Below are 17,196 nucleotides of genomic sequence, written 5' to 3'. Positions count from 1 at the left end.
TATAATAGAGGGAAACATTCCACGTGGGAAAAATTATATATAAAAACAAAGATGAGGTGACTTACCGAACGAAAGCGCTGGCAGGTCGATAGACACACAAACAAACACAAACATACACACAAAATTCAAGCTTTCGCAACAAACTGTTGCCTCATCAGGAAAGAGGGAAGGAGAGGGAAAGACGGAAGGAAGTGGGTTTTAAGGGTGAGGGTAAGGAGTCATTCCAATCCCGGGAGCGGAAAGACTTACCTTAGGGGGAAAAAAGGACAGGTATACACTCGCACACACACACATATCCAACCACACATACAGACACAAGCCTGTATGTGTGGATGGATATGTGTGTGTGTGTGCGAGTGTATACCTGTCCTTTTTTCCCCCTAAGGTAAGTCTTTCCGCTCCCGGGATTGGAATGACTCCTTACCCTCACCCTTAAAACCCACTTCCTTCCGTCTTTCCCTCTCCTTCCCTCTTTCCTGATGAGGCAACAGTTTGTTGCAAAAGCTTGAATTTTGTGTGTATGTTTGTGTTTGTTTGTGTGTCTATCGACCTGCCAGCGCTTTCGTTCGGTAAGTCACCACATCTTTGTTTTTATATATAAAAATCAAGTAATGCAGCTAACACACTTTATTAAGAGACAACATATACTGAAGGTCATAAAACAATGAGTTCATCACACACACACTACTAGCATGTTATGCCCCCACAAGTATTGATAAATATTGTGATTTTATGTGGTATGGGCTTGACAACATACCAAATGTAGGGGTCAACACTCCCGTCACAACATCTTGCACAAATGATCTGGATGTAACTGACATTTGATACACTGTCCCTGATGGTCCCTCGGATTTTCAAATGGACTAAGTTTGTGAATTTTGTGGGCCAACCCAGTTGTGTGAATATTCCTGACCATTCCTTGAATAATTATGTGAGTTTCAAGCCAATGGTAGAGGGAAGTATTATCTAAAAAGACAGAAGATATTAATGTCACAATTTTTATTGAGATGGAAGGCAAACAACCAAACTGCTTGTCAGGTATGTGATGTCACAAGATTCAAGCATTCTGTCTCAGTGATGTCTTCTCCCAAAGAATGTAGAGCTTGAAAATGCATCTTTTTGAAATTTGAGATTGTTGTTCAGTGGGAGTGGTGGGTCACTGGCGAAAGGAGGCTAATGTTAGTATTGGTATTATTAATTCATTCTTCCATGGCTCATTTTAAAAATGATGTAGAATCTGTCAGCTTAAATAAAGGAAAATATCTATCATATGTACAGACATACAAGTATACAGTCATGATACATGTTTGCTGTTTAAGAATTTCCTGACAGTAACTGCTTCACTGGTTCACGAGTGTCACATTGGATAATGTTGTGGTAGCTGCGCAATATTTTGATGAGACAGCTGCTCATCGTCTTCAGGTGCTTACAGTAAGCACCTGAAGATGACAAGCCGCTGTCTCATTGAAATATTGTGCAGCTTCCACAACTTTATCCAACGCAACACCCGTGAAATAATGAAGCATACAGACATGTGTTTAATGAGGAGAGGACAGAACAGGTGATTGGCAGTGGTCTTGTTGAAGGAACCACTACATGGAAAAGATAAATCATAATGGTCAGACAGAGCATAAGACTCCATCGTCCTACGTCTGAGGCAAGTGTCAAAAAATGCAACAACTTATTCGGTTATACCTAATGTATAATTCTTTTACATTTATACATACTTGTAACAAATTAGCTTAATAACATGAAAACTATTTATACAGTGTTCATTTAGTCTCTTCACACTTATCACTTGCAGTCAGTGTTTTATCCAGTCTGACAAAGTATTGGTTAGTGACCACCTGATGCTGCTTTCTATTCTGTCTACTTGTAATTTTCAGTATACATATTTCTGTGGCTCATTGGAAAGTCATCAGTTTTTGAGTGATTATGGCATGTCTCAGCATCATACAATGAAATTTGTATAACATACTGATCGTAAACTTTGTGTCTCAAGTACACTGAAAGCATGATACAGAAAACTCTATATAGTTTACAGAACCACTCCAGATCGTATTTACTCTTCTGATCATTTCTTTTGCCGTCCATCCAGTCATTGTATTGATCTGCCCTAAAAACAGAGACCAGTTCTCATCAACTGGTTCTATGAGTTGATTGTAACTCTGTCCAGTTTTCTTTTCAATGCTGATTATAGGCTTTTAGTGTTATTAGAACTTATTTTCAGTCTACTTTTACACTTACACTATTAATTACTTCTATTAGTTGTTGAATTTACGTGTACTGAAGGCAAACACCACAATGCCACGAGCAAAATGAAGATGGTTGAAACAAATTCCTTCTTCTTTTCCCCAGTGTAGGGATCTAAAGTCCTCCTCTAAGGCCACTGATAAAAGTATTGATGTTGTGGAATATTCTTGCCTGATTCTGCTATAGACTCTGCATTTCCTACTCTCCTAACGACATGTAATGGAGGCTGCAGCACTGATGTATGGGATGGCACAGAAATTGTGCATATGTGTATAGCACATAACTTTTTTGCTTGCAAATGCATATAATTTACTCCTGTCTAATGAGGTACATGGCTGGGGAATGTGGAAGCTATAGATGGGAAAAGTTATGTGTTTAAAATGATTGCCATTCACAGCCTCACAAAGAGCAGCTTGTCATAGTACGTTGTTCATTATTTTGCAAAGAAGCAGATACCTTGCAGTTTTCCAGTGCCCATATACAGTGTGGTTCAGAAGTCACAGTACACACTTCATGGGTGTAATGCATCAAAATAAGAGTAATACATTAAATAAAGCTTTGTCCGCAATTGCTTTATTTCAGAGGTATGCAATAGTAGGAATCAATGGTACAACACTCTCTGCATTAGCTGCACTTTATGTTGTTGTTGTTGTTGTTGTGGTCTTTAGTCTGGAGACTGATTTGATACATCTCTCCAAAAATCCTGTGCAAGCTTCTTCCTCTTCCAGTACCTACTGCAACTTACATCCTTCAGAATCTGTTTAGTGTATTCATCTCTTAGTCTCCCTCTACGATTTTTACCCTCCGTGCTGCCCTCCAATACCAATTTGGTGATCCCTTAATGCCTCAGAATATGTCCTACCCACTGATCCCTTCTTCTAGTCAAGTTGTGCCACAAATTTCTCTTCTCCCCAATTCTATACCTCCTCATTAGTTATGTGATCTACCCATCTAACCTTTAGCATTCTTCTGTAGCACCACATTTCTAAAGCCTGCACTTTGTATGGGGACAATTTCAACTCCATTATTAAAATTCTTTGCAATGACCTTCGGTTCATCCTAAGCTGAGTAGCATGTCTCTAGTTTGATGTTTGGGGTTGTTATTAATGCTGTCCCACACTCGTTGAACATTTTTGGGAGTCTAAACTGAACGTCATCTGCCCTTTCATGGGTGATCACAGATTGAATAATGATGCCAAAAGCAAGCTACCAAATTGAGAATTGGAGTCTGATGAGGACAGCTGCACACATTGAAGTGCCAACATTGTGTTCTATAAGGATGACAGATCTTTCATTGCGAAAATAAAGTTCTGTCAGTTTCATGCACTGTTTACAACTTACTCTCTCCATGGTACATGTCCCAAATGTACTTCACAATCCTGAAAAGAAAAAAATAAATTAGCAAATTACAAAAAAAAATTATAAGGCAGTGCAACCCATGCGTGACATCTGTGCCACCCTCTGTCTATCTAGTAGTACAAAACCATAGTTTGAAACAACTCCTTCTTTCTCAGAGATAGATAGCAATCATTTTTGAAACCCGATCAATAGTTTTCCCAGAATATATGAATTCCAGTCAGACTGGTAATTCATTTTTGTTGCTACGTATATTCTATAATTTTTTCACATCTTACAAGTGGCTCATTCTGCTGCATCTACTTTTTTTAGGAGCCAATGTTTATATTCTGTGTGGTTGATGATGATTGTAATGAAATATCTTCTACAGTATTGAAAGGAGACTGACTGGTCAAATTTTTCTCTTTTTTTTTTTTTTGTCTCGTTTCTGGTGCCTCAAAACAAAAATTACAGCTTTTTTCAAGAGCTGTTACATTATCTTATTCTGCAGGCATTCTGTAAATAATTTTGCTATTTCTTTTGCATTACTTTTCCCCCAGGTTCAATCATTCCTACTGAGATTTTGCCATCTTCATTAACCATTTCTCTATTAATACTTCATCATCTTTTCTTCTTCATCATCATCTTCTTCTTCTTCAGTTTGCAGCCCTGGCTGTGTCTGTTTGGAACACAGAGCACTCCCCCATCCCTTACCCCCATCTTTTCCTGTCCTGCAATACTTCTCTCTTTACTCTGCCCGAGTCTTCTCCCCACTTCTTGACACATTCCTTCACTCCACTGATTCATCTGTCTTTCTGTCTTTTGCAGGGATTCTTGCCTCCTATTTTCATTCAGTGGATCTGTCTCAGTATGTGGCCAACTCCCATTCTTATAATATGCCCATACAGTGTTAATCTTGCCTTTTGCATGGTATCTCGCATGGGATTCTCTTTCAGTATTTCTCTCATTATCTATTTCCTTACCCTACCCATTCCAAGGCCTACCTTTTTTATACAAAGAATTTATTTATTTATAAGGTTCCATGGAACCTCATGAGGCAAACTTACTTGATCATGGAATGAGTCCCTGCATAGTCTACAGAATGCTGATTAGAAAATTTATAAACAAAGAGTTAAAGAATTAACAAAACACAGTAAAACAAAAAGCAGTCACATGAACAACACAGTACAGAGATAGGTTCCCAAATACTCAAGGAACACCTAACAGAATACAAGGAAATTCCACAATGAAATCTTCCAACTCGCATTTGAACCTTCAGGTTTATCACTGTTTTTTCAGTTCTGCTGGAAGCCTATAAAAATAAAACTTGCTGGATAGTGCACATCTTTCTGTACAATGCTTAAAAAATAATGCTGTAGAATTGGTTGAATATCCAAATGGAATGCAAATGGTATACAAAGTGCAAAATAAAATAATCAGTATTAAAAATAATTATGCAATTGAAAAATGGAAAATATTTTTGTTTATGCACAATAGGAAATGCTTAAATTAATGTAATTAGAGACCAATCTTACCATTTATTAGAAAGGATTGTAAGTATGACTACATCATTCAGAGTGTACATCACGTGCATGTTACAGCTGCGCCAGGGCCGTTACAATGTCAATGCTGCGAAGAACCAGGCTGAAAAGATGCTGCCCCCTGACCTCAAGGACAGATTCCTAGCTATGCTGGATGCTTGCAGTGACAAAGCAGGTACTGCTCCCTCTTCTCTGCATTCTATATATTAAACAATGGAAATTCCATGTTGGAATATCAACAATGTGGGAAAAGATTGTGCTACTTATAGTAAAAATGGTACATTAAGTTGCAAACATGTGCAATTGAAATGTGTGGTATGGACTGTGGGACCAAACTGCTGAGGTCATCGGTCCCTAGGCTTACACACTAATTAATCTAACTTAACCTGACTTACATTACACACTAATTAATCTAACTTAACCTAACTTACACTAAGGAAAACACACACACCATTCCCAAGGGAGGACTCGAACCTTCGACGGGGGGAGCCACAAACCGCGACTAGACGCCTCAGGCGCAACTAAAGGACACTTACACATAAGCTATCGCCACAGCCTGCATGGGGCAATGGAAGATAAAAACACACCATTCATTCAAACAAGCAAGCACACTTCATGCACACATGACCACCAACTTCAGCCACCCAGACAGAAAGGAATTGTCACATAGAATGGAAGCAGTACTCTGGAGGGGGTGGGGAATGGGAACGGATAGCAGTAAATGGGTGGTGGGAGAGAGGAGTGCTGTTGGGCAGAGTGTACAGGCACTAGACTGCCAACAGGAGCAGCACTCAGAGGTTGTGGGGTGAGGAGGTGGGGAAAACAGAGTGAAAAAGGAGAGGGGTGGGGAAAGATGGGTGGATGCATTGGCAAAGGATGACACACATGGAATGTGGAAGATGAGAATGGGGAGGAGGTGATAGAACAGAGGGGATGGAAACTGTTGGATGGAGGTTGTGGGGACAGTATGTTGCCATAGGTTGAGACCAGGATACTCATGGGAGCAGAGAATGTAAGGATAACCCTCACCTGCACAGTTCAGAAAAGCTGGTGGTGGAGGGAAGGATCCAGATGACTCGGATAATGAAGTAGCCATTGCAATCAAGAATGTTATGTTCAGCTGCATGTTGTGCTACAGGATGGTCTACTTTGCTCTCAGCCACAGTTTGGCAGTAGCCTTTCATCTTGATGGTCAGCCGCTTGGTAGTCACACCAAAATAAGAAGCTATGCAATGGCTGCAGCAGAGCTGGTACATGACATAGCAGCTTTCACAGATGGCCCAGCCTCTGATAAGCCTGTAACAGGATTGGAATAGGAAATGTTGGTTGGATGGATTGGGTCTTCTACAGGAATATGATCCTTGTGGCAAGGGGGTGGGAACAGAAGTGGCACAGAGATGGACTATGATATTGTGGAGGATGGGGGAGAGGGGGGGGGCATGGAACATGACTTTAGGAGGGCTGGGAAGGATCTCAAGTAGGATTTCCATCATTTCAGAATACAATAATAGTTAATGAAAGCTCTGGTGAAGGAAATGGTTCAGTTGTTTCAGTCTGGAGTGGTACTGGGTGACAAAGGGTGCATTCCTTTGTGGCTGGTTCTTGGGAGTGGTGAGAGAATTGAGAGTGTGAGGAGTAGTGGCAAAGATCTGCTTCCACAAGCAGACCTGGGGGTAGTGCCCATCTTTGAAGGCCTTGGTGAGACCTTCAGCATGTTGGAAATGGAGTTCTTGTCACCAGAGATATGCAGTCCCTGTGTGGCCAGGCTGTATGGGAGGGATTTTTTAGTCTGAAAGGAATGACAGCTGTTGGAATGCAGGTACTGTTGGTAGTTGGTGGGTTTAATGTGGACAGAGGTATGGATGGAGCCATCAGAGGGAGAAGGTCAACATCTAGGAAAGCGGCTGAGGACGACCGGGTAAAGCATATGGGAGAGAAGGTGGTGAGGTTGTGAAGAAATGAAGATAGTGTATCTTGGGCTTGAGTTCATGAAGATTTCATCAGTAAATCTGAACCAGCCACAACCTATAAACATATTGGTTTTTTGAACACCAGAATGAAAATAATGTAGATTTAAAATTTACTTGTATTGATCTAAGTTATTTTTGTGATCTGCAGTCCAAAAGACTGGTTTGATGAAGCTCTCCATGCTGGCCTATCCTTTGCAAGCCTCTTCATCTCTGCATAACTACTGGAACCTACAACTATTTCAATATGTTTAATGTAGTCAAACCTTAGTCTGCCTCCACAATTTTTAGTCCCCGCACTTCCTTCCATTATCAAACTGAAAGACTCCTTGATGCCTCAGTCAACTTGTGACATCAATTTCTTTCCCCCTTGATTCAGTTCAATAGTAACTCCTTAGTTATCCAGTCCACCCGTCTAATGCTCAGCACTTTCCTGGACAACCATATTTCAGAGTTTTCTATTCCCTTATTGTTTGAACACTCCAGACAAGTAACTTCAGAAAAGATGTTCAATCATTTGAAATTACACTGAGGTGACAAAATCCATGGTATAGTGATATGGACATATACAGGTGGCTGCAGTATCATGTACAAAAGGACAGTGCATTGACAGAACTGTCATTTGTACTCAAATGAGTCATGTGGAAAGGTTTCCAACATGACTGTGGCCACACAATGGGAATTAATCAACTTTGAACATGAAATGGTAGTTGGAGCTAGATTCATGGGACATTCTGTTTCAGAAATCATTGAGGAATTCAATACTCTGAGACATACAGTGTTAAGAGTGTGCTGATAATACCAAATTTTAGGCATTACCTCTCACCATGGAAAACCCAGTGGCTGATGGCCTGCACTTAACGACTGAGAGCAGCACAGTTAGCATGGAGTTGTCAGTGCTAACAGACAAGCAACACTGCACGAAATAACTGCAGAAATCAATGAGGGACATACGCAGAATGTATGTGTCAGAACAGTGTGGCGAAATTTCGTGTTAAGGGGCTATGGCAGTGGAAGACCAATGCAAGTGCCGTTTCTAACACCACAACATCACCTGCAGCGCCTGTCCTGTGCTCGTGACCATATCAGTTGGATCCTAGATGACTGGAAAACAGTGGCCTGGTTATATGAGTTCTCATTTTAGTTGGTAAGAGCTGATGATAGGGTTCAAGTGTGGTGCAGGCCCCATGAAGCCATGGACCCAGGTTGTCAACAAGGCACTGTGCTAGCTGCTGCTGACTGCAGATGGTGTGGGCTGTGTTAACATGGAATAAACTGGGTCCTCTGGTACAACTAAACTGATCATTGACTGGAAATGGTTATGTTTGGCTATTGGGAGAACATTTGCTGTGATTCAAAGACTTCATGTTCCCAAAAAATGATGACAATTTTTATGGATAACAATATGCCATATCACTGGTCCATGGTTGTTTGCAATTGGTTTGAAGAACATTCTGGATAATTCAAGTGCCTGACATGAATCCCATAAAACATTTATAGGATATAATTGAGAAGTCAGTTCATGCACAAAATCCTGCGCCAGCAACACTTTCACAATTATGGGCAACTGTAGAGGCAGCATGGCTCAATATTTCTGCAGGGGACTTCTGACAACTTGTTGAGCCCATACCATGTTGAGCTACTGCACTACACTGGGAAAAAGAAGGTCTGACACAGTATTAAGAGTTATCTCTGACTTTTGTCAGCCCAGTGTATGTCCTCTCTGCTTTTACCACCATCACTTATTTTGCTGCCCAGATAACAAAACTAATCAATTATAATGTATCATCTTCTAATCTAATACCCTCAGCATCATGTGATTTATTTTGACTGTATTCCGTCATCCTTGTTTTGCTTTTTTTGACCTCTTATAATCTCATTTCAAGAGACTATTGATTCAGTTAAACTGATCTTGATGTCTGACAAAATTACAATGTCATTGGGAAACTTCAGTGTCTTGATATTTTCTCCTTGTACTTTAATTCCCTTTTGAAGCATCTCCTTTATTTCCTTCACAACTTGCTCAGTGTATAGACTGAACAACATCAGGGATAGAATACAAACCTGTCACACTCCTTCCCAGTTACTGATTGGATTAGATGTACTTTTCATTACATAGACCCACAATGAATGATCTCCTAGGATGTGGAACATGTTCTAAAACATAAATATACAATATATATTTACAAAGAAAAAAGATAAGGTATGCTAATGTACCTTCAAGAGATTCCAGATCCGCAGTCCATGTGTATGTGGAAGAAGCCAAACAATCTTCGACATATTTTTGTTTAAAATGTAGTAACAAATTTGTCACAAAATGTAGATATTCATTACACTGAGCTGCATATAATAATTCTTAGGCTGTTGTAACCATGCATGATCACAGAGAAAAATTTGTGTTCAAAACTTACTTACTTTGATCACATTAACGTGCTGAAGATGTACATAAGTCATACTTTATGAAATACTTACATTATTCATACTGTATATTGTGTATTGAAACGGGGGCCTAGAAGGGATGAAGAGGCTTCGTCCTGCCATAGCCCATAGTGGTCCACAACACCACAACAGGTCGCAGCAGTCATTCACCCTGCTGTTGGCCCACACTGAAGCCAGGCTTATTGTGTGGTTCAACCCCCAGTTGACCCCCCCCCCCCCCCCCCCCCGCCCCCTCCTCCCGGAACGTCTCACCTCATACCAGATGAGTGCAACCCCAAATGTTTGCGTGGCAGAGTAATTATGGTGTATGTGTACGTGGAGACAGTGTTTGCACAGCAATTGCTGACATAGTGTAACTGAGGTGGAATAAGGGGAACCAACCCACATTCACTAATTCAGATGGAGAACCACCTTAAAAACCATCCATAGGCTGGCTGACACACCGGATCTCGAGACAAATCCTGGCGGATTCGTACTGGGGACTGGCACGCCTTCCTGCTCGGGAAGCAGCGCGTTAGACAGCACGGTTATCCGGGCAGGCTTACATTATTTAATATTATTAATGATATGTAGAGGGGAATCAAATGAAAACCTCAAAAGTGTAATTAAAAATTAACATTTTGTGTCATTGTTCTGGCAGACTGTTGCCAGTGATGTAAGGAATGCACTACAGGTGGCAGCATACTATGGACAAGCAAAACATGGCCATGATACCAGTTCAAAATGACTGCCCCACTTGCGACGTGCACCAAGGAAGCACAGAGTTCTGTCATACATTTTCTGAGATAGTGAAGGTACGAAACATACTGAAATCAATTGGCAAATGGAGGTCCAGTATGGTGATGCATGTCTGTTACTGCAGCAAGTATGTGAGTGGAGTGACATCAGAGTCTACTGCAGTAGATGGAGGCTATTGTGATGGAACACTGCCATGTGATGGTGAATGAAATAGCTTCAAATCTGAACATTAGTCAAGGCACAGCACATCACATCATTCATAGTGTCATACTGTCTGCAAAATAGGTGCTATGGCAGCTCACTCCAGAACTGAAAGGGCAACATGTTGATGCCTGTGGAGATGAAACCTGAGTATGCTGCCACCAACCCAAAACAAAGAGAGCAAGCAAGGAGTGTTACCATTCATCGTCATCAAAACTCAAGAAGTTCTGGACGCAGCCATCTGCAAGGAAGGCTTTACTGACTCTCTTTTGGGATGGACTAGGCATTGTCTTCTAACACTATACAACTAGGGGAAACACCATCATGAGTGTGTCACATTCCAAACGTTAAAAAAATCAGCTTCAGTCTCCATTAAGTTCAAGCAACTTGTACTTCTGACTGCAGGTGTCATTTTGCTACATGACAATGCTTGGCCTCATACTGCCCATGCAATACTTGCTGCCATCAATGACCTGCACTTTGATATTCTATCACATCTGCTATACTCACCATACCTCACACCTAGTGATTACCACATGTTTGGATCACTCAAAGAGATGGCAGGAAAAAAGAAACTTCATTCTGATGAAGGGGTGCAGCTGTGCACATGACAAAAGGAATTGTTTTTTCTTCCAGGGGAATCCATGCACTTCCTACATGCTGGAGGAAGTGTGCTGAATGGCAAGGAGACTATGTCAAAAAATGATACATTTGTGGTCCACTTTTGTTCAATAAAAATATTAATATTTAAGGTTTTCATTTGACTCTCCTTTACATACAGATCAGTAACCTCTATTAGGTAATTTGTCAATAAAGTAGGAGGAGATGGCAACCAATAAATCCTATAAGTTCCCATTAAACTGAACTTTATAGGTAGTTAAATTATGGCTTCTGGTATGTTACTGAAAGTGTGTGTTCCCGAATAATGTACATCTTTCTAGACCAAAGTAAGTGACTTTAAGTCTTCGTGAAGATCATTTTTACATCTAGTATTAATTCCTTGAACTGGTCTGTGGGCTTCAAAAGAGGTATATTATTTATAACCAATTTCATTACAGGATAAATATATTGAGAAGCAGTAGTTAGTAACAGCAGTTCCTTGAACAAGCGTCTGCAGTATTTTCTTGAGTTCACACCACAAATACTTCATGTTGCATGCTTTTGGACTCAGAACACTGTAACTTGGCTTGTGAGTTACCAGAAAAAATGATCCTTATGTCATTATGGAAGGACACACCACACTCACACACCAGATGCAGGCTGGTAGGGTGTACAAGGAGTGTGAATTGTGTCAGGTATTGAGTAGTCACTGTGAAAGACTTGCATATGTTGCATACCCATGTGAGAAAGCATTATCATCACCTGACAGAGTTTGAAAGATGCCAGTCAACCAATCAAATCATCCAATATCAAGATTTTTTGGACATTCAGAGGTGACAGTGGCCCAGCAGTGGACTGCATGGAGATTTGACTGCAGGGATATTCATCATCCAGTTTCCAATTGACCACATGTGACTATCACAAGGGAGGATCACTGTATTGTGCACTGCACCCATCATAATGCCTTCACATCTGCATCTGCCATTCAAGAATAAGTAGTGCACACCCTGCAACATTCTGTGTCACCATGCACCATTGACTGAGGACTATAGGCAGGCAGATGACAGAATTATTGCTCTGTCAGATGACTGTGTTTAGTTGGTTGAGTTGGGGGAGGGGACCGAACAGCAAGGTCATCTGTCCCATAAAATTAGAGGAACCATCCCAGCATTTACCCAAAGCAATTTAGAGAAATCATGGAGAACCTAAGTCAGGATGGCTGGATGCACATTTGAACCATCCTCCTGAATGTGAGTCCAGTGTGCTAACCACTGCACCACTTCACTCGGTCGGCAGTGTTCTGAGTGGTGCCATGATCAGGAAGGATGGACTACTGATGAATGCATTACATTGTATTCAGAGATGAATCACAATTCTGCACTATCCCCGATGACCACTGTCAATGCATATGGCAGCTCCCTGTGGAGAGGTCCTATTCTTCCAATGTTTTGGGGAGGCACAGCTCTGCTATTCCTGCGTCATGGTGTGGGGAATCAGTGGATATGACTTTAGGTCCACAGCTGGCAGTGATTGATGGTACATCATGGACAACCTGTTCACCAATGTGTTATTTCTCATGTGACAGTATTGTGGTGCCATTTTTCAAAAGGACTGTATGACACGTGTCTCTACAACCTGTCTGCATGATGGTGGGATACTCTCATGACTAGCAGAATCCTGAGATCTGTCTCCAATAGAGGCTGTGTGGAGTCAACTCACACATCAACCCCATCTGAGTGGAAGTATCCAGGACATCAAGGTCCAGTTATAACAGTTATGGGCTGGCTTCCTTCATCAGAGGATACAACAGCTTTATGATGCCTTTCCCAATGCTGGTCCAGAGGGGTGCTACATCAAATTGATAAGTGCGCTCATACTTGCAAGTTCTTTGTAAATTTGACACAATTTTGTAATCACTGGAATAACATCGCATACCCTCACAACTCCTGAAGTTTCATTTCATTTCTTCCCACCCTTCTGGGTGCTTAACCTTCTTTGACAGGCAGTGTATTTTTATTTTTCACATTGGTTTCAAAGCATTATTGCTCCATTTTCAGTGCAATACAAAACGGAGGTATAGTGTTAATTCATTCAAAATATTCTGAAGGTCCTGTCAAGAAGGAGAAGCCCTTTCTGGGTGCTTCTTTTTATTAGTCGGTATATATTTGTTTGGCATATTGGTTTCACAGTACTATTACTGCTCCATTTTCAATGCAATGCGAACTGGAGGTATAACGTTCATTCATTCATTTGTTCATCATATTCTGGTGATCCCATCAAGAAGTAAAATCTTCAAGAATGTGGAATGAGTGATGGTAAACATTAGCGAAACTCAATCAGATCATAGAATTTTAATCTGAGCTGTATTAACAGTAAACTGTCACAGTTCTGCGTAATGCTATTCTTGATATTACCAAAGAAACACACATTGAAAGCTGCTGCTTTCTCAGCTATACTAAATCTCTATTATTTTAGATTCATATTTCCTTGATGATCCTGACATTATTCAAAGAAAATATTTACCTATGTCTGTTAACACCTGTCTGTTTACAGCACATTACTATGTTTACTGTTTGTCAAGCAATTTTATGATGAGCACCAGTACGTGCCATATCACTAACAAAACTTTTCTATAATGGGTATGTAAAATAAACATGTTTGGTAGCTGCATTGCAGTTCTTTCCTCTTAAAAAAAAAAAAAAAAAAAAAAAAAAAAAAAAAAAAAAAAAAAAAAAAAAAAAACCCTCTCTGAATGACTCTGTCATTGTGTAGCATCGATTATCCACATGATTCATACTTAATAAAAAGCAGTGTATTTTCTTTTATTAAGTCATCGTCTTCCACAGATCCACTCATGAGAGATAACCTTCAGCAATGTGGAATATTCCAAGTAGCAATATATATGATAAAAATGTGTGTATTATGAAAAGGATAGTTGCTACTCACCATATAGGGGAGATGCTGACTTGCAGATAGACACAACAAAAAGACTGTCAGAAAATGAGCTTTCAGCCAACAAGGCCTTTGTCAGAGATACAACATACACACACACACTGATGCAAACAGAACTCGCACACACATGACCACAGTCTCGGACTGCTCAGCAGTCATAGACTGTGGTCATGTGCATGTTCTATCTCTGACAACGGCCTTGTTGGCCAAAAGCTCATTTTCTGACAGTCTTTTTGTTGTGTCTATCTGCAACTGAGCACTTCCTCTATATGATGAGTAGCAACTATCCTTTTCATTGTATTGTTACATTCCATCCTGGATTTTCCATTGTTGAAAAATGTACGTATGTATTTTATGCCACTACATGACACATAGATTAGGAGATATGTCACTGAGTGTCCACCTGCTTAGCTGAGTGGTAATGTGTTTGCCTACAGGCAGCAGGCCCAGGTTTGATGCCACAGTGGATTGGAGATCTCTCCGGTTGTGCTCAGGGTGTTGTCTTATCCTCATCATCCTTTCATCATCATCGTCATTGACACTCCAATTGCCCAATGTGGTATTGACTGAAGTAAGACTTGCAACCTGGCAGACAAACTTCCCTGGCTGGGACCTTCGAACAAACAATGACATGCGGTCATTTCATTATCATGTCACTGAGTTCATTCAAAAACTGCCACATTGTGAATGATACATAACTTTATTACTTCTTTGCTTCTAACTCTTTTTGTAAGATATTTCGCAGATAGTATCCACATATGTTGCTGAATGTACCTACACAAATATATCACTGTACAACACATAGTTCAAAAGATACTTCTTACTCTGACAGGTCTCACCTTTCATTTCAAGAAATGGCAGTTTCCAGTGAGACTTGCATTTGTCATTATAATTAACAAGTCTCAGGCACAATGTATTAAATACTGTGGAGTGGATTTGACATCTCCATGTGTTTCCCACTGACAACTTTATTTTGCTTGCTCAAGTGCGAGCTCACCCAAGAATGTATTCCTCATAGCTCCTGGGCATGTAGCTATAAATATTGTTTATAATCAAGTTATGAGTTAAATAAACATTAGAGAGAATTTGTATTTGCACATTATATTTCTTAATTTCAGTACTGTACATACACATACATTTGTTTGTACATTTGTACATCATGCATATTTCTTTATATGACTGTTTCATAATTTCACAAGTGTTTTCATGAATACAAGGAAATGAAATTTTTTGTATTACACTACAAACACACTTATTTTTTTGTTTTCGTTTCTAATAGAAAAGTGGTAAAATGAACGCCTGGGCAATGTCACGTTTATCAGCTAGTGGATTAATAAAGCGAAGCATTTCTTAGAATCTGATTTAATTATCAGCTGTTGTTAGACTGTTGTGATCTATTTGGCTAAATTTAAAATACTAAAATTAGTAGAAAAGGGGCTAATCTGAAAAGAAAAAAAAAATACAAAAACCTCTTGATTCATTATTCAGTTTGGCATTTTGCTTAAGATTCCTAAAATATTGTGATTATTTCTTTGTGGTCTTATTATTCCCGTGCTTAAGCCTGATATGGTTTTGGCATCAGGAATATGTACATAACATAATTACTGCAAATGATTGTTTTTGTTACAGTTGGAGAAGATGACTGTGAAATGGCGTATCAATTGACTAAATGCAGTTATGAAGCTGACAAAGAGGTGAGTGACTGAGGTTCATTATAAAAGTTTGAGAATACATCAGTGAAAGAGTTTCAGATTTTAACCCTGTGAAGCAGGGCAGTACTTTTAGACATTGTCAGAAGAAAAATATCCTACCACAAGGAAACACAGAGACCATGATTTTAATTTATTATGAGACATTTAACCCTTATGTCACAAAATAGATTAGATGATTTTACTTTCCTGTTCCGCTGACAAGTTACTGATTGACTGGGTCGGTGGATGGAAGTGCTAACCCACAGGACCATATTTTGAGACATTGTGTGTTAAATGTTTGGTTAAATTCAAAGACAAGAACATAAATACAATAATGAACAACAATTTATGTACTAGACAATGCTTTTTAGCAATTCTTAGGGACCTATTCTGTATCAGTGTGTGGTCCACTCGAAAATGCAACACATCAAGTGACCCTTACTAAGTTGAGGGTTAGCATTTTCTTTCACTGCCCCTTAAAGCAGTAACTTGTCAACTGAACAGAAAAGTGAGATCATCTAATCTATTTTGTGATATAAGGCTTACATGTATCTATCATAAATAATGTTTCCTCACAGCAGAATATTTGTCTTCTTGCAATGTGTAGTCTATACATCACACGCAATATTGTGTTTGCAACACTGCAGAACAGATCAACACACATGCGTTGTGGTTGACATTGGAATGGATTCACAGGCAGACACAGTCACCTCTCTCAAGTCATCCAGCATACGTGGCTTTGTGGCATAGAGTACCACACAGGAATAAGTCCAGTAGTGTTTGATTGGGAAATCTGGGTGGAAACTCAGCACTTCCTTTTTGACCTTTCCCCTCTCAGCAAATATTTCGTTCAGGAATTACGACACTGTCTTGTTGGAAAAAGCTCGGTGAACAGCTGGTACAATTCATTCCCGTAACATGGTAATGTACTTTATCCCTGTCATTGTTATTTTTTAAAAAAGTTGGGGGGGGGGGGGCATCGCACAAGTCCCCTGACAGACATGCCGTACCCCAGATTATCAGCTCATTCTTTTGTAATGTGGGGCTTGTCTCTCGCCCATAATTATGGTGAATGATGGTTCCATTCAATTTAAATGTCACTTCATCAGACCAAACAATAACATCAGTCAACTGTTCATTATTGCAAATACATTCACGAAATATGAGGTGCCTATCTGTGTCCTTCTCATTCATCATATGAAGCAACCTGGAAATGTAGGGTTTTCTCTTTGCTGGATTTAAAAATCAATTTGCATACATCTGCTTCACATGCAGCTTGATGTGTGGACTTCTTTGGGGATCTTGTGAAAGCTTGTACCACTACATTCACATCTCTTTCATCCACTACTGATTTCATCCTACCACAACTCCCTTCTTCAAATCACACAAACTTCCTTCCCTCACAAATTTGCCATGTAATTTTGTTGGTACTATATGTAACAGTGGTGTAATATCAAAATGTGCCCAACATCATCTCTA

The 17,196-nt window shown here is 39.9% G+C and overlaps 1 protein-coding gene across 1 annotated transcript in view; it reads left to right on the top strand.

The window, feature by feature from the left end:
- The window catches only part of LOC126424907 (general odorant-binding protein 72-like), a 67,028-nt gene that overhangs the window by 43,946 nt on the left and 5,886 nt on the right, over nt 1-17,196 (top strand). The window contains exons 5-6 of the mRNA XM_050087750.1: nt 5,190-5,304; nt 15,656-15,720. Of these exons, the coding sequence (XP_049943707.1) occupies nt 5,190-5,304; nt 15,656-15,720 (180 nt within the window). The remainder of the gene's footprint in view (nt 1-5,189; nt 5,305-15,655; nt 15,721-17,196) is intronic.

This window comes from Schistocerca serialis, chromosome 10 (assembly GCF_023864345.2).
Source record: "Schistocerca serialis cubense isolate TAMUIC-IGC-003099 chromosome 10, iqSchSeri2.2, whole genome shotgun sequence".
Classification (NCBI taxonomy): Eukaryota; Metazoa; Arthropoda; class Insecta; order Orthoptera; family Acrididae; genus Schistocerca; species Schistocerca serialis.
The sequence above is the reverse complement of the archived record's forward strand: the minus strand, read 5'-3'. Positions and strand labels throughout refer to the sequence as shown.